The sequence below is a fragment of the Leopardus geoffroyi genome, chromosome E2 (assembly GCF_018350155.1).
Source record: "Leopardus geoffroyi isolate Oge1 chromosome E2, O.geoffroyi_Oge1_pat1.0, whole genome shotgun sequence".
In the NCBI taxonomy this organism is placed as follows: domain Eukaryota; kingdom Metazoa; phylum Chordata; class Mammalia; order Carnivora; family Felidae; genus Leopardus; species Leopardus geoffroyi.
In genome coordinates this window covers 18,077,864-18,095,099 of record NC_059335.1, presented here as the reverse complement: position 1 = coordinate 18,095,099, position 17,236 = coordinate 18,077,864, and the positions used below count along the sequence as shown (strand labels likewise).

At 56.2% G+C, this 17,236-nt stretch overlaps 2 protein-coding genes across 4 annotated transcripts in view; one reads left to right on the top strand and one right to left on the bottom strand.

Annotated features, from left to right (window-relative positions):
* The first annotated feature begins 7 nt into the window (after nucleotides 1-7).
* Nucleotides 8-1,765, top strand: TMEM147 (transmembrane protein 147). Its single transcript, XM_045441230.1, has 7 exons — nucleotides 8-196; nucleotides 265-334; nucleotides 779-838; nucleotides 924-1,060; nucleotides 1,190-1,274; nucleotides 1,361-1,482; nucleotides 1,566-1,765. Exons 1-7 carry the CDS (start codon nucleotides 120-122, stop codon nucleotides 1,687-1,689), a joined length of 675 nt encoding a protein of 224 aa, XP_045297186.1. The 5' UTR covers nucleotides 8-119; the 3' UTR covers nucleotides 1,690-1,765.
* A 2,750-nt stretch (nucleotides 1,766-4,515) lies between these two features.
* ATP4A (ATPase H+/K+ transporting subunit alpha) overlaps nucleotides 4,516-17,236 on the bottom strand; it is a 100,813-nt gene continuing 88,092 nt past the window's right edge. For all 3 annotated transcript variants that reach the window (XM_045440926.1, XM_045440925.1, XM_045440924.1), the window contains 20 exons: nucleotides 17,133-17,192; nucleotides 16,508-16,711; nucleotides 15,239-15,352; nucleotides 14,758-15,010; nucleotides 14,236-14,504; nucleotides 13,403-13,601; nucleotides 12,907-13,016; nucleotides 12,692-12,826; nucleotides 12,020-12,212; nucleotides 11,086-11,261; nucleotides 9,789-9,925; nucleotides 9,551-9,701; nucleotides 9,289-9,457; nucleotides 9,043-9,197; nucleotides 7,806-7,929; nucleotides 7,233-7,378; nucleotides 5,799-5,932; nucleotides 5,336-5,437; nucleotides 5,153-5,244; nucleotides 4,516-4,918 (listed from right to left, as the gene is read on the bottom strand). In XM_045440926.1, coding sequence (XP_045296882.1) covers nucleotides 4,890-4,918; nucleotides 5,153-5,244; nucleotides 5,336-5,437; nucleotides 5,799-5,932; nucleotides 7,233-7,378; nucleotides 7,806-7,929; nucleotides 9,043-9,197; nucleotides 9,289-9,457; nucleotides 9,551-9,701; nucleotides 9,789-9,925; nucleotides 11,086-11,261; nucleotides 12,020-12,212; nucleotides 12,692-12,826; nucleotides 12,907-13,016; nucleotides 13,403-13,601; nucleotides 14,236-14,504; nucleotides 14,758-15,010; nucleotides 15,239-15,352; nucleotides 16,508-16,711; nucleotides 17,133-17,192 — 2,952 coding nt within the window. In that variant the 3' untranslated portion in view covers nucleotides 4,516-4,889. The remainder of the gene's footprint in view (nucleotides 4,919-5,152; nucleotides 5,245-5,335; nucleotides 5,438-5,798; nucleotides 5,933-7,232; nucleotides 7,379-7,805; nucleotides 7,930-9,042; nucleotides 9,198-9,288; nucleotides 9,458-9,550; nucleotides 9,702-9,788; nucleotides 9,926-11,085; nucleotides 11,262-12,019; nucleotides 12,213-12,691; nucleotides 12,827-12,906; nucleotides 13,017-13,402; nucleotides 13,602-14,235; nucleotides 14,505-14,757; nucleotides 15,011-15,238; nucleotides 15,353-16,507; nucleotides 16,712-17,132; nucleotides 17,193-17,236) is intronic.

Here is a 17,236-nt window from a genome sequence, read left to right as displayed (position 1 = left end):
CCTCGCTCCCAGAAGGCCGCGCGGGTCGCGGCGGAGGCAGGTGGGTGCCAGCCCCGCGCTCGGGCACCAGGCCGGCCGAGAAAGAGACCCGCGCCCCGCGGGCCCCGGCGGCCGGCGCCATGACCCTGTTCCACTTTGGGAACTGCTTCGCCCTGGCCTACTTCCCCTACTTCATCACGTACAAGTGCAGCGGCCTGTGAGTGCGGGGTAGCCGCGGGCGGGAGGGCGGGGGCCCGGGCCGAGCCTGACCACCCGCTCCTGCAGGTCCGAGTACAACGCCTTCTGGAAGTGCGTGCAGGCTGGGGTCACCTACCTATTCGTGCAGCTGTGCAAGGTGAGGGCCCTCGGGTCCCCCTGAGAATACCCTGGAAAAAATGGGCTCTGGAAGGGGCGGAACTTGGGGCGAGGTCTCCAAACAACTTTTGTGTAGCAGTTTAGTAAAATTGAGAAAACTCAGTTGTGTGGTGGAGTGTTTTGTAGTTGCAGGAGCCGCGAACTAACCCCAAGGTCCACACAGTGCTGCTGACACTGCCGGGGTAGCTATAGCTAGCTCCGGCACCTCCTTGCCTAACCCGATCCCCTGTGACCACCACGGAACCCACACTTCAGACCCCTGCCCCCTTGTCTCCCCTGATCCTGTCATCTTGCCCTCCTCTTGCTCCCTTTCCACAAGGGTCCCTGAACCCCCAGAGCTCTACCCTCCACACCCACGCTAATTTCCTGCATATCCCACCTGGGTTATTCCTCTCACCTTGCAGTGATCTTTCTGTTTTCTCAGATGCTGTTCCTGGCCACTTTTTTTCCCACCTGGGAAGGTGGCATCTATGACTTCATTGGGGTGAGTGGGACAAGGGAGGGGGCAGGAGTGTAGGAGTGGGGCCCCCTGGCACCTGTGCTCACTCAAGCCTCAACCTGACCCACAGGAGTTCATGAAGGCCAGCGTGGATGTGGCAGACCTGATAGGCCTAAACCTTGTCATGTCCCGGAATGCAGGCAAGGGGGAGTACAAGATCATGGTTGCTGCCCTGGGCTGGGCCACCGCCGAGCTCATTATGTCCCGGTGTGTGCAGCAGCCTGGAGCCCAGATTCCTAAGAAAGGATACCTGGGTTCTAAGGAGGTGCTGGAGGGTGGGGGCTCAGACTCTGGGTGCTGAGGGTGCTGGAGAATCCCTCCCTTTGCCTTCCTCAGCTGCATCCCCCTCTGGGTTGGAGCCCGGGGCATTGAGTTTGACTGGAAGTACATCCAGATGAGCATCGACTCCAACATCAGTCTGGTACGAAGTCCTGTTCTCCCACACACCTTTTTGCTGGTGGCTGTACTCTTCCCAAAACCTGGTCCTGACTTCCCACCTCCCTGCAGGTCCATTACATCGTTGCATCTGCCCAGGTCTGGATGATAACACGCTACGACCTATACCACACTTTTCGGCCAGCAGTCCTCCTACTGATGTTCCTTAGCGTCTACAAGGCCTTTGTCATGGAGTGAGCTGGGTGGGGTTTGATGTTGGGTCCAAATAGGGGTGGATTATCTATTCTCCTTTCCTCATTGTGATGTTTCCTTACAGGACCTTCGTCCACCTTTGTTCCCTGGGCAGCTGGACAGCACTGCTGGCCCGAGCAGTGGTGACAGGGCTGCTGGCCCTCAGCACCCTCGCCCTCTATGTCGCTGTTGTCAACGTGCACTCCTAGGCTTGATGTCTCAGACATTCACATACCCTTTCCCTGCCTCCAGGTTTCTGTGAAGTAAACAGTATTTGGAAAGTTGTTTCTGCCTCCATCTTTCTCTCTCTCTCTCGCTCTCTCTCTTTGGAACTATCTACCAATACCATATTCACTGGGTTCTAGAGGCCCTTGTTCTGGCTTTGAAGCCAGGTAGGCTAGGAAACTGGCCAACACTGGTTTGTCCTGTGTTCTGCAGCAGTTCCCCGGCTCTTCCTTTTTCCAGGATAGACTGGGGGCTTGGAATAGATAATCTTTGAGCAGTGGCAGGGAACAGATGATAGAAGGGAGCTAGAATCGAAGAATATATTTCTCAGAGGCTTTTCCTCACAGCCTGGGCCCTTCCCTGGCTGCTTACCTCCTAGACTCTCAGCCCTAATCTCCCCTTCCAATCCACCCTTCATATGGAGGCCAAGGGGATGTATCTGAAATCCCAGTTTTATTAGTGCATCCTCCTTGCTTACAACCTTCTGGGATTCCCCATTGCATACTGAACAGTCCAACCACCTGAATTCTGGGTTTGGCCCTTGGGTGGCAGACTTTTATGAGCTCTGAGGTGCTTTGGTTCAGTTCTGTAGCCCTCAGATCAAATCCTGGCTGGAGTCTTAGTATGGAGTACAGAGACCACTGAAGCCAACTAGCACAGCAGCTGGGCCCAACTTGGGCATCGTCCTGGATGCTGCCCTCCCTACCTCTTGTTTCACAAATTCTTTGGGAACTTCTCAGGTGTAGTCGGAGACCAGCCTCATTATTCAGAGGGCAGAGAAGAAAGAGGCAGCCACTCCAGTTGGTCGGTGGCAAGTTTAATAACGGAACTTAAACAAACAAGGCTTATCTTGTGGCTTATCCAGGATGACTGGATCTCTGCACCCACCTGCCAAATCCCAAAAGTTTATATAGAGAGGTTTTAACTGGATTCAGTCACATACTATCTAATACCACATGAGTGTCAAGGCTATATCCTTGGGGTAGCATGTGGGGTGGGGTGGTGGAGGAGAATGCACATTTCAAGGACTGTGGGGGGTGAGAAGACTCCCAGCTCACAGGTCAACCGGTCAAGTTCACGTGCTCTCCATTTCCCCCAGCACCACCCCAGGCCTTCCCTGTTCTAGTGGCCAGCCGCCTGCCCCGTTCCCTCCCCATCCCAGAGGGGATGTGTCAGAAGCAAGGCTTTAATGTCATGTTTATGTTCCACCTTGATGCAAATCCTGCCCGCCCAGGAAGGTGCTCTTCAGCGCTGGTATTCCCACAGGGATCTCCCAAGGCCTAGGATAGGGCAAGTGCCCCCTAGGCAGTCTCTTCCCTCCAGGCTGTCAAGGTCCTGCCATAATGTTGCTTAACCCCGGGCTTAGGAAAGCACTAAGCACAGCTGTGCTAGGAGTCTTGATGTGTTCAGAGGGAGCATTTACCCTCAGGTGGGGAAACCACCACCTAGCCCTGCCACCTCTTCATTGTCCCTAGTCTAGACGGTCCACAGGTGTCTTGGAGGGGTGGGGAGTGACTGATTGGTCACAGAGTATATGGGCACTCCTAGCCCAGCTGGGTAGATCTTTGATAGCATCTCTCTCCCACACCTCCATCCCAAGCCCCACTTAGCCTTTGACATGTATGGGGACGAGTGAAAGTTGCAGAAATGACTATTCAACAACTATTTGCTGAGCAGAGACTCTGATCCAGGGCCACTGTCGGTGGCCAACTATCTGTGGATAATCCCAGCTTTTATGGGGCTCGGGGAGACCAGAACGGTTGGGCTGAGATGGAGGGAGCACAGGCTAGATCAGGGCGGTGCTGGGGGGCCCAACCTGGGGGACAGGATGGGTTCCCTGGAAGAGAGATGTGAGCTGAGAACTGAAGGATGAGCGAATGGGGCAAGGGGAAGAAAGCAGGTGGCAAAGCCTGTGCAAAGGCCTTGAGGTCAGAGAGCAGGCCTGGCTTTCCAGTGAAACGAGAATTGATTGGAATAAGATCGAGGCAGCTTGTGAGGCTGGAAGCCAGCAGGGGCAGGGAGGAACCATGGAGAATTCTAGGCCAGGGAAGGGCAGGGAGTCCAGGGCTCACTGATGGGACATGTTTGGAGGATCGCTGGGCCATGTGGAGTGGGAGAACCAGAGACAGATGTGGAAGCCACTGCAGATAGAACAGGCCATGGGGGCAGCGGAGTGGGGGCTGTGGTGAGGAGGAGAAGCCTGGGGTCCCGCCAGAGAGACTCCTACTAAAGAACCAGGAAGAGAGGTGAGGAAGGGGACGGGGTGGAGGGGCGGATGTCAAGGCAGTGTCGAGCAGTTGGAGAGTTAACTTTTCAGGAGAGAAGGATGTGAGGACGAGGCCTGTGACTTTAGCCTCCAGAGTCGGTCCCACTGCAGCGGCAGAGGAGTGAGCAAGTGGAACCGGAGTGGAGACCCCTGTGAAGGGAGAGGCGGGTGTGGCACGGTGCTGCTTGAGGTGGAAAAGATGTTGACACATTCTGTCAAGGTGCCAAGGGGAGAATGAGAATGCAGGCTGAGGAGAGAGACCAGAGGTGGTGTCTAGGCTAGCAGAGGGGCAAAGGCATCACTCCTGAGGGTGCCTGTCTGTGGTCATGTCCAGCTCGCCTGTAAATGCTGTTACTCTAGACAAAGGAATGGGAATTCATTTCCCCCAGGAATGTTTAATGAGTACCTACTACACACTAGGCTGTGTCCTAGGAACCGGAGATACAGACCTGAACAAATAAATAGCTGCTGAGTTGTAGGCTTGTGGGAGGTCAAAGGGGATCACGAGAAACAGGACAGTGCCCGGCACAAAATAAAAGCATAGTCAATGTGAACTGGTTTATTACTATCCCGCAGCACAAGTGTGTTGGAAGAAGAGCCCCAGGCAGCCCTCTTGCCAGCCTGGCGTGCTAAGGACGGCCCCCCTTCACAGGAGCCGCAAGCTCCCACTCCCTCCTGAAGCCCCCACCCCCTCAGAGGACTGGGCCCAAGGACTGCTCTGCCACGGGGGGAAGCTCTCCGCAGATGGGAAGGGGAGTGGGGATGTCCCGCAAAGTTGGGGTGCCATGGGCTGCAGGAGCAGACACAGGTGGTGCTAGGGCTCTTGATTGCTTGATGTTCCGGTGGCTGCCCAAAGGGTCCCGTGCCCCCCACCTCTGCTGTGGGGGATGCAAGGATGGCTTGAAGGCCGCGGTCCCTCTAATAGTAGAGCTCCTGATCCCACCAGCCTGGGAGAGAGAGAAAGGAAAACAGGGAGGTGCTCAGAGGTATGGATCGGTGGAGGTTTGATACGGAGGGTCAAGCTTTGCACAGTGGCGGTATCATAGCCAATAAGGTTTATCCAAGGCGTGATTATTGCTGATTGATACGGAGGGTCAAGGGTTTGGAGGTCAAAGATCAGAGCAGCTGTTGTGAGAATGTTCCAGCCCCCCCACCCCCTGGCCCCCAGTCTCCACACTCACTCCCTGGGCAACAGCGAACTCCAAGTTTCCGGATCTCGTCATAGACGAAGATGAGGAGGCCAAAGGGCATGGGGACCAGCCACCACTGGTACCTGAAGGCACAGGCGGGATGGCAAGGTGAGGGCTACCCTCAAGTCTGTGTCCCTGTGCCCATCCCTCCACTCACAGCTCACAGCCCCTCACCGAATGGGCATGAAGTTGAAGATGTTGGGCATTCCGGGGCAGTAGCACAGGAAGCAGCCGATGCAGACCTGGAACACGATGGCAATCACCAGGATCCTGTTCCTGCGGGTGGCCGGGAGGGGACGGGCTCAGAATGGCGGGTTCAGAACAAAGGCCATGGGGAGCTGGGGACCAGACGGAAAGCAGGGCACTGCAGGGTCAGAGGACGTCAGCTGGAGATGTTCCAACAGTGGACGCTGGCCCTGTCCCATCTCCCCTTTGGCTGAGGAAAGCAGAGGGGCCGGGTGAGAGGCAGGTGGCGGGAGCCAGCTATAGATAAGGAATGGTAGCACCTGGCACCCACACATGCACAAATTGGTGCTGGCGTTTGCTGGCTGCAGTGAGCCCTAGACAGGATCTGGTGGGAGCTGGAGCCAGGGCTCGGAGGGTAGGGCGGGGCAGGGGCGGGGCGGGCCAGGGACACCTGAAGAAGCCCTGCTGGAAGGCAGAGAGGCGGCGTGTCTTGCGGATGAGGACATCAGCGATCTGGCACATCTCGATGCTGATGAAGAACACGGTGTAGCAGGTGTACTGCTGGTACAGGCGCTGCCCGAACGTCTGTGGGCCAGAGGGGAGCAAAAGCATCCTGAGCCCAGATGGAGAGGCTCTGCAGTCAGCCAGGCAGTCAGGGCCTGGGACCGTGAACCCCTGACTGCTCTTTCCCTTACGTCAGAGGCTGGAGTGGGGGAGAGGACGGATACGAGTCTGCCAGGTTTGCAGGACCAAAGAATGTGGGGCCTAGACATCTTGGTCTCGCAAGCACAGATGTCAACACCTGGGCACGTGGTAGGTCAGGCAATTGCTTTCATGATGAAAGGAGGGATGTAGAACCTTCCGGACACCCACAAGAAGGCACCTGGGAAAAGGGAATCGGGCTCCTAGGGCAGAATTTGCAAAGTCCGGTGACTCCAGTGCCCAGGCAGATGGCAAAAATGAGTGAAGTAGGCCAGAAGAGCCTATGGGGAAGAGAGCACGTGCCCCGTTTAAAAGGGGCAACCACTCTTCAGACCATTTCTTCAGTGTAACTATTTATAATACCAGCTAATTGCGTCAGGAACGCTAACTCTGCTTCAGGTACCACGCGTCTCACATGTATATCTCACTTAATCCCCCCGGTAAGCGTAGGAGGGAGACTGGTGGTGCTCACACTTCAGCATTTCTGAATCCTCAGAAAGGCTGGTTATGACAGACTTCCAGGCCCCATCCCCAGAGGCCTGGGGTGTGGACTGAGAATTTGCATTTCAGACAAGCTCCCAGGGGATGCTGTTGGCCTGAGGACCACGCTGTGAAGTCCCTGAAGTAGATATTAGTATTATCTCCACTTACAGATGGGAAGACTGAGGCACAGAGAGGCAAAGCAACTTGCCCCGTGTCACACAGCATGTGAGGAATTGTGGCAAACCATGAATCCAGGAAGTCTGGTTCCAAGGTCTGCATTCTTAACCGTGATGGCAAATGTTTAAGGGGAATATCCTGACCTCTAACACCGCAGGGCACACTAAACACACCTGCTAACCGAATCGAGCCTCTCCGGGCTCCAAACCTTCATTAAAGCCCGCCACATGTGCAAACACTCTGTGTACGTGATACTGCAGTGACAGTAACAGAATAGGGGCCCGGCTCCACACCAGAGATGATGTGCTACTGGAGGGCAGGGAGGGGACATCTGCAGCTGTGACCATCAGCGGCAGGAGTTTGGAGCTCAAGACAGTGGTGGGAAAGGGCCCAGAACCAGCAGAGAGTCTGGGATGCTCTCCCTGAGCTCAGTCACACGTGGAGGATGGGGTGTGGGCCCACCCACAAGGTAGGTGGCACTGGAAATGAGGGCGACACGGGATGGGGTGGGGCGAGGGCTCACCCACTCCTGGCCATAGCTGTCCTGCAGATCCTGTAGGTGGTGATTCTCCCAGTATGGCCGCAGCCCCACACACAGCAATGGGAACCAGCCCTCCTGGGCCATGGCCGTAAAGTAGTCAGTGAAGCCGGCAAATGATTGGATGGCACCTGGGGGAGATGCAAAGAGACACAGGGAGACGGATGAGACACAGACAGAGACATGGAGAGAGACAAGGACATTGAAAGGTAGGGACACAGAGAGGAACAGAGACACAAACACAGGGACACAGACAGTGACAGACATGGAGAGACACAAAGACAAGGATCCCAAGAGAGATCAATAGGGACATAAGAGACGAGGCACAGAGAGAGACAGAGACACACACCCAGAGACAGGGTCATGTAGAGCAGGGCCAGAGACAGAGAAGGGACACAGGGAGGGATCATGGCAGACACAGACTCAGAGAACAACAGAGACCCAGGATCGAATCCAGACCCCAGGATCTAGAACAAGCCAGAGCCCCAGTTAGAGACTCCAAGGCAGGTGAGCAGCCCCGCAGGGAGCCCTGGGCTCCCTGGCCCCATGGGCGCTCACCGATCTGGAAGTAGGAGTAGGCAGCCAGGGGCTCGTTGACCAATCGGTCGCGCTTTGGGTTCCGGGGACGCAGATGCATGATGTCACTCTCTGCCTTCTCATATGCCAGGGACACAGATGGGAACTGGCCAGGAGCAGAGGGAACTGGGGTTAAGGGTTTGCCTGAGCCCCTGTCCCCTACCTGTTGGGGTCCCCCTCCCCCCCACCTCCTGCCAGCGGACAGAGATAGGACTGAGGTTACGAGGCAGGTGACCACACAGGCAGACCTGCCTAGACAGCACGGATCAGCCAGTCCATCCAACACAGCAATGTTTGGTCCATCCCTCCAACAAAGGTGTGTTGTCTTGTCCGGTCCACATCCGTGTCCACATCTGACCTGATATCCACCTCCATCAGAACATCTGGATTTACCTCCACTATTGCATGTTCTTGTTCTCTCTCTCTCTCTCCCTCCCCCACCTTCTCTCTCCCTCTCTCTCTCCCCCTTACTGTTTCTTTTTCCCTGTCTCTGGTCTCTTTCTCTGTGACTGTCTCTGCTTTTGTATCCCTGTGTTCCTATCTCTCCTTGTCACTATCTCTGCATCTCTTCTGTCTCTGTGTCCCTGTGTCCTCCTCCCTATCCCCCACGCCATCTGTCCATCACTGCAGAATGGCAGCAGAGTATACTGATCAAGAGCAGAGTCCCTGGGGCACCTGACTACCTGGGCTCGAATCCCAGTGTGCCACTTATTAGCTGTGTGACCTGGGACAAACCGCTCGACCTGTCTATGCCTCAGTTAGCTCATCAGTAAAATGGGGATGATAAATAAAGCCCATCCCACTGAGCGTTTGTGAGGACAAAATTAATTAACGCGTGTCTGGCCCAAAGAAGGCACTTAGGCAAGTGCTGTTGAATAAATAAGTCAACGTGGCCATGCATCTGGCTGCATGCATCCCTGTATCTGTGGTTCTTTTTCTGTCTGTCTGCCTTGGGGCCTGACAGTGTTTATCTGTCAAGGCTGTTGAAGGGTATCTGTGATCCAAATTTCACCAGATATGTGTGTTAATGCCTGAGTCCACGTGTCTATGCCTGAGTGCCCACCTGTGTGTCCACGTCTGTAGTTCTGTCTGGGACTACCTATCTGCCTGCCTGCATATCCGCATCTGCCTGTCTTTGTACACACATCTGTATCATTGTGTCCAAGAGTGTCTGTCCGTGGGCACTGCACGGGTGGGAGCGTTGGGGCTGTAGACTCACGATGTCAGTGCAGAGTTCTATGAAGAGGATAGTGATGCAGCCGAGGGGCAGGGGCACACTGACAGTAATGTAAATGAGGTACGGCGTCAGCTCTGGAATGTTCTTGGTCAATGTGTAGGCGATGGACTTTTTCAGGTTATCAAAGATCAGCCGGCCTGTGGGGTTACAGAAGACATCTCAGACTCCTCGCTGCCCAGTTCCTCCTGTGCCCACACTGCCTCCCCCAGTCTCCAGCCCAGCTCGGACCCTGCTCCACGCCCGTCACAATGGAGGCAAAGTTGTCATCCAGCAGGATCATGTCAGCCGCATTTTTGGCAGCATCCGAGCCAGCAATGCCCATGGCCACGCCGATGTCTGCCTTCTTCAGGGCTGGGGAGTCGTTCACACCATCCCCTGTCACAGCCACGATTGCACCCTGCAGGGAGTGGGTGCGGGTAAGGGGTGGTCAGTGAGAGGCCAACCCAGGGCCAGCCCAGCCCATGGGCCGCCTTCCTCGGCAGAGTCGTACCAGTCGCTGGCAGCTCTCCACAATCACCAGCTTCTGCTGGGGACTGGTGCGAGCAAACACCATCTCGGGGTGAGTACGCAGTGCCTCCACCAGCTCAGACGGGTCCATGTCCTTCAGCTGCATGCCATTGATGACGCAGGCACGGGCATCCCTGGGAAGGAGGTAGGAGGGCATCACCAGGGCCTCAGTCTGCCTGGGGTGTGGAGAGAACCATGGGCGGTGGGCAGAAGGGGCTTACTTCTTATTAACTTGGTCCACAGGCACGCGGAGGCGGGCAGCGATGTCCTCCACTGTCTCGCTGCCTTCTGAAATGATACCCACACTGGCTGCAATGGCCTTGGCTGTGATGGGGTGGTCACCTGTCACCATGATCACCTGTTGGGGAGGGGACCATCAGACCCTTGTTGCCTTCAGATCAGCCCACTCTCCTCATCCTCCCTGGTGGACATCTACTGATACACTCATTCACTTATTCAACCAGTCGTGACCACATGCTGTGTGCCTGGAAAATGTCAGGGACAAAGCAGACAGACAAAAATCTCTGTTCTTGTGGAGTTGGCACTCTAGTGTGGGAGACAGAAAATAAACAAAGTAAAGGAATGAATGATACAGCATATTAGGAGAGGGGAAAATTTAACCTGGGTAAAGGGGATGGCAAATGTTGGGTGGAAAAAGTGGTGTCAATTTTAAGTGTGTCCAGGGAAAGCCTCATTGAGAAAGTGACATCTGAGCAGAGGTCTGAAAGAGGTGAGAGAATTGGCCACATGTAAAACTGAGGGAAGAGTGTTCGTGACAGCAGGAACAGGCAATGCAAAGACCCTGGGGTGCGAACATGCCTGAACTGTTGGAGGAGTAGAGGGAAGACCAGCATGACTGGAAAGCGGTAAACAAAGAAGTGAGGCAGGGGGGTGGCTAAGCAATAAGCTTAGAAAGGTAACAGGGCCAAGCTCTTCTAGGGACTGGGTCTTAGAGACCATGAGAAGGACATGGCTGTTGCTTGCTCAGTCTTGGCTCCCCAACTCTTGATTTGTCTTTCAGGAACCATCCCCCACCCCCAGAGTTGAAGTGAGGTCTCTAGCCAAGAATGGGCAAGTAAGCCCAGACCTAGCCAACCGAGGCATCCCACCCCTAGCCACAGTGACTGGTTCAGGGAGGAACATGTGACCCAATCCGGGACAACAGCAAAAGAGGCACTCTTTTTCTGTGGGGTGGCCAAACAGGTGGGATGTTGGTTGGAGCTGCTGAGGGGTGGTCATCTTTGTCGACCAAAATGGAGGGACTGCTTGAGAATAAGGACATCAGAGAGAGAAGTAGAGCCAAGACATGGAGAAAGGCAAATTCCTAATGACACTGAACTCCTAGATCCAGCTATACCTGAAGCTTCATTCCCCAGAACTTTTCAGTTTCATGAATCAATATATTCTTTTTTTTGGTTCAAACCACTTTCAGGTAGTTCTCTGTCACAGGGTTTGTCACCCCCAAATACTGCTAACTTCTGTTCTCACCCCTGCCTGCTCCCCTTCCTGGTTGCATACCCGGATGCCTGCTGTGCGGCACTTGAGCACAGCATCAGGGACGGTGGCCCGGGGCGGATCTATCATGGATACAAGTCCCGCAAAGCACAGGCCACTAGTTGGAAAGTTCATGGCCTCCACATCGAAGGCGTAGCCGGGAGGGTAGTCCTTCTCACTCAGGTAGAGCTGGCAGAATCCTGACCAGAAAACAGGGGAGTCAGAGAGGGGTCCAGGAAGCCCTTCTCTAGCAAAGCCAGGTGATAAGTAAAATAACAAGGCCCCTTGTACCAAGCACCTACAGATGCCTGACCATCATCAGATGGCTGAATACTTCATTCACATGATGTGAGTCTATTATTACAACCAACCTGTGAGACTGTTAGCATGCTTATGTTGCAGATAAGGAAACTGAGGCCTAGAGAGGGGCATTTCTTGCCAGCGGTCCCACACAAGTAAGATAAACGATCCAGGATTGAACCACAGGTTTGTGTCTTCCAGGGTTGAGGCAGGGGTTAGGGAAACTTAGGAATCGGGACAAAATGTTGAGGGAGATCAGAGGTCAGGACAAGGATTGGGGAGTCTTGAGTTGAGGCAAGGATTGGAGGTCAAAGGGTCAGGAGGAGGACACTGACAGGTGGATGTGAAAGCAGGTCAAGGTTGGGGCAAGAGCTGGGAAAAATCAAGGGATGTCAGGTCAGGAATGGGAAGGTCCCAGGGAGGACAGGTGGGAAGGAGCTGGGTCAAGATAGAAACTGAGGATGGACAAGGGTCAGGACTGAGACAGGGAAAGTCAAAGATGAACGTGTGCACTTGGGCAGGTCAGCTGTGAGCCAGGGATGGGAAAGGTCATGGTCAGGGCTGGGCGGGGAAGGTTGGGCAGGGTCTGTGCTAGCTCCTCCTCACAGATTGGTTTACCATCTACTGTGGGGGTCTCACGGAGCCCTGGGGGTCTCACCAAGCACGCGTTCACCCAGGCCTCCCAGGCTAAGGTAGGCAGTCTGGAAAGCCTCCCGCCACTGCTCGTCCAGCGGCAGCTCCTGGCCCTTGATGAGGATGGAGCTACAGCGTTCCAACACGCGCTCAGGGGCGCCCTTCATCACCAGCACGTGCCGGGGGTCCCGCGGGTCCTCCAGTGTGTGGATGGACAGCTTCGGGCAAGGAAGGGGAAGGTGTTAAGGACCAGGACGAGGGGGCGGGGCTTGGGAGAACGGCGGGGTTGACCGCGCTGGGGCGCAGCCGGAGGAACCTTTGGAGGGTGCAGCTTGGCTGGGGGTGAGGGGCTAGCGTGCCGGACAGGTCTTTCGTAGAGGCTGAGGGTTAGGGACGCAGTAAGGAGCCTGAGCGCAGAGAATGGATAGAATTTGGTCGGAGTTGGTCTGGGACGGAATTTGGACTGCGAGCTACCCCCACGGAAGGCCTGAGAGCTGACCGTGAGCCCCCAGCTAAGGCGATGGGGGTGAGGGGGGGAGGGGGGGCGGGGAGAAGTGGTTGTGGGCGGGGCTTGGCTAGGAAGGGGGCGGGAACTAAGAGAGAAACCCTGCGGTAGGCCAGCCCTGAGTGTGGGTGGGGCCTGAGATGGGCGGGGTCCTCCCTGTGGGAGGGGGTCTGGGCGGGACCGGGCGCACACCTGGAACTTGTTGGTGGAGTTGAAGGGGATCTCGCAGACTTTGGGGAAGCGTTCACGGTAGCCCATGGCGTTGCCTAGGGTCAGCTCCGAGAACTTGAGCAGCGCAGTCTCGGACGCGTCCCCAATCACGATGCGCTGGAAGCGGCGGCGGGTGTCAGGGGCGAGCCTGGCTGCACCAGGCTCCCGGGATCCCCCGGAGTACCCTATGGTCTCACCTTGGGCACCGGCACCGCGTCCTGGCCCGACTTGAAGGCAGCGCGGTTGCACAGCGTTAGCACGCGGCATAGCGCCCGCCACGTCTCCGAGGACTGGTCAAACGTCTGCCCTGCAGGCCAGGCGTCCAGGCTGGGGCCGCGAGGGGACTCCTCGCGGGCCCCAGACCCGGCGCAGCGCTCTCCCATACCAGAACCGAGTCCCTCTCTCTAGATTCAGGACAGGGTCACCTCCCAGACCTGGGTGGGACCCAAACCCCTCCTCATACCCCAGGACAGAGCCTTCTCTCCAGACCCAGTACTGAGTTTCCTAGGAGACCCAATACCAAGCCCCTTTGCAGACCTAAAGCTTCACAGACCCTTGCCCCGATCGGGATGGAGCCCCACTCCATTAATGCAGATCCCTCCCCAGACTCCCTTCAGTAACCTCAGAGCTCCCTTCCAGGTCTCTAGCGTCTACCAGATCCTGCCCCAGCCCCGTCTCGTTCCACCCCCACACCTGATTGGTCTTCCGTAGTGTCAGCCGAGTGGATGTGGTTGTCAAACCAGAGATGGGACACAGTCATGCGGTTCTGAGTGAGGGTCCCTGTCTTGTCAGAGCAGATCACTGATGTGGAACCCAGTGTCTCCACTGCTTCCAGGTTCTTGACGACACAGTTCTTGCTGGCCAGTCGCTTGGCTGTCAGGGACAGGCAGACCTGGGAGAAGGGGTGAGAAGCGCAGGTAGGGGGCCCCATCCTTGCTTCTAGTCCTTCCCTTCTCTCACAGCACGGGGAGCCTGCATCCCAGCACAGTATTGTGTACACAGCATTCCTCGGCAAAACCCATGCTTTTCTTGCCTCTGTTTTTTCCGGCCGGTGCTTTCTTCCACTTGGGACACCTCCCCAATCTGCCCAGACAGACATAACTAGGCCCCTCTCTAAGCTGCCCAGGCTGAGGTTCTGTAGGTTCTCTTATCAACACAACCAAACTGAGAAAACAGACATCCTCTGAACCTCCTCTGGGGCTGGTCTTGGACTGGGTGCTAACTGTTGAGGGATGCCCACACTGGACCTCAGCCTCCTCCTGTCAAGGACGCGTCCTGTTCATCTGTGAGTCCTCAGTGTTTGGTATAGGGTATGGCCCAGACTAGCGTTGGTGAGTGTTTGCTGAATGGATGGATAGATGGAGAGACTGGGGGTGGGGAGGATGGTTGATGGGAAGGTGTGTGGGTGGGAAGTGAGGGGGTGGTAGGACAAATAGGGAGACGATGGAGGCAACCCTGGATGAACGAACACACAGATGGACGAGCCTCTCAGCTCTCTGCACCTCTTTTCTGTCTCCCCAACTCACCGTGACAGTGGCCAGCAGCCCCTCGGGCACGTAGGCTACCACAATGGCCATGAAGAAGACCATGGCCCGCAGGAAGGTGTAGCCAATGCACATGGCCACCACAAAAAATGTGGCGCCGAAGAGGATGGCCAGGCCTGCGATGATGTCCACAAAATGTTCGATTTCAATAGCGATGGGGGTCTTCTCATTTTCTACCCCCGATGCCAGCGATGCAATGCGCCCAATGATGGTGCGGTCACCTGTGTTCACCACCAGGCCCTGTGCCGTGCCTGCAGTGGGGCCAAGAGGGCGCCTCAGGGACAGGTGGGCAGCAATGGGGGTGTGCACACAGTGTGAACTGCAGAAGGGGAAGTCATGGGAGATAGAGGGGCAGGATGCCCCGAAGAGGGGGTGGTCACGTGAGGTGGGCAGGCAGTGCGGCTTCATACATGGCAGAAGAAGGGGAGTGGAGGCAGCCGTGGGGAGTGTGGGGGCAGTGTGGTCAGCCGGGGGGGGGGGGGCGCGGGCAGGGGCCTCACAGACCTTCAAGGCACATGGTGGAGAAGAAGGCGATGTTGCGGGTCTCCAGGGGGCTCTCGTGTGTACATTCGGGCGAGCGGGTCTGCGGCTCAGACTCTCCAGTCAGCGAGGAGTTGTCCACCTTGCAGCCCTGGGCCTGGAGGATCCTGATGTCTGCTGGCACTCGGTCCCCGCCTTTCATCTCCACCAGGTCGCCCACCACAAGCTGGTCTGCATTGATCTGGAACTTGTCCCCATCTCGGATCACAGTTGCTTGCTGTGGGGCAGGGGCACAGGGTTGAGGTGGGCAGGGGTGGGGGTGGAGGCCACTGAGTGCAGGGGAAGGTGGGGAGATGCAAAGAGGGAGCTGTGGAGGACCTATGGGCGGAGCGGGAGGCTACAGGCTGGGAGCAGGTTGGGCCCGGTGGGAAGGCCCACACAGACAGACGCCAGGAGCCTCCCTGCGCCCGCCCGAGGGCACACAGGGAACTGAATGGGGACCCACCTGGGGCACGAGGTTCTTGAAGCTGGCAATGATGTTGGTGCTCTTAAACTCCTGGTAGTAGCCAAAGCAGCCGGTGACCACGACCACGGCGATGAGGGCCAGTGCCAGGTACAGCTGGGTAGAGGCAGGAAGGGGGCCAGGCTGATGAGAAGGGGCCGGAAGATCCCCGCGTGGGGGCACCCGCCTGCTCCCTGTCCCCCGGTGTTCTTGGGGTCACCCCTGTGGTTTTCCCTGCTTTACTAGCCACCACATGCACTGTTCCCCGTGGCCTGTGTTCCCTGTCCCTATGTTCTCCACGTCCCACATTCAGCTTCCCTGTATTCCCAGTGTCATGTACCTATATCCCATATTCTCTGGGTCCTGAACCCTACATCCCCCATGTCCCCATATCCTACGACTTGTGCCCCGTGTCACCATGCATCCTTTCCTGCGTCCTTTGAGTCTTGTATTCCACATGTCTGCTGTCCTCTGTCCCCTCATGTTCTCATGCCCTATAGTCCCTGTGTTACAAGTTTCGTGTTCTGTGTTTTCATAATCTGTGTGCCACCTCTACGTGCCCTGTGCCCCAAAGTGCACCCTCCTGTCCCCATTTCCATGTTAGTATGCTGTCGATCTTATGCTTCATATTCTGTGGGCTCTACGATCATGTTCCAAATTCCAAGTCCCTATGTCCAACGTCTCCCCATGTCTGTGTACTTCTAAGTCCCCATCTGGTGGCACATGTCCTATGACTTTCAAATCCCTGTCAATGCCACACGTCCCTAAGTTCCCACGTCTCTTGTTCTGATTCCTGTCATATATCCAATGTCCTCTTGTCCCACATTTCAATATTCTCTGTCTCTGTGCTTCCTTGTCTGCTTCATGTCTCTCTAGGCACTGTGTCCTGAGTCTTCTGTCCCCTATGTCCCTATGCCCTGTGTCCCATGTCTGAGTCCCATGTCCCTTGTGCCCTTGGTCTGTCCTGTGTCTTCTGTTTCCCAAGTTGCATATCTTAAGTATTGTATTTCTACGTCTTTGTATCCCCACCAGTGTCCTCCATATCTGAGATACATTCTCTGTGTCCCCTGTGACCTGTGTCATCGGGTCTGCCCCATATCCCGGTATCGTCCATCTCCCCCTCCTCTTGCCCCCTGTGACCTATGTCTTGGAACTGCATTTCCACGTGTCTGTATCCCCATCCTGTATCCCTCGCGTCCTGAGTCCATGCTCAATGTTCTCTATCCTCCAGTTCCCTGTGTCCCACGTCTGCCCACAGCAGCTGCTACTCACATTGTCGTCGGTGGTGAGGTCCCCCTCACTGGCCTGGATGGCAAAGGCAATGAGGCAGATGGCAGCAGCCACCCACATGAGGCACTGCAGACCACCGGCCAGCTGCCGGGCGAACTTGACATACTCAGGGGTACCACGCGGCGGCCGCAGGGCATTGGGCCCATCCCGCAGCAGCAGATCCGCGGCCAGGCTGGCAGTCAGGCCCTGGGGACAGGGCAGGTGGTCGCAGTGGCTTCCGAGGGCTTTCGTCTCACCACACGCTCCTTGGTGGGGGTAGCTCTTCTGTCTGTCTCTTTCCCCTCTTCTCCCCTCTGTCTTGTGCCTCTTCGTTTCTGTGTCATCCTTGCCTCTGTCCTGCCCCTCGCCCCTGCCCTCCACCGAGTCTCTCTCAATTTTCCTGCCTGGTTCTCTCTTCCTGTTGTCTCTGCTCTGCTTCTCTCTCTTATCTGCCTCTTTGTCTCTCTCTGTCTCTGCCTCTCTGCCTCTTTTTATCTGCTTCTCCTACTCCATCCCTCTCTCTATTTGGCCCTTTCTCTCTAATGCATTTCTCCCTTTTCTTCCTCTCTCTCTCTCTCTCCCTCTCTCCCCTTCTCTGCACGCACCCCTCCCTCTGCGCCCAGCTCACCTTGGTCGCACTGGTCTGGTATTTCTGTTCCAGCTCCGCGACTGACAGCTGGTGGTCGTTCTGCGTGGTGGGGGCAGGACAGTCACTGTCCAGCTCTCACCGGC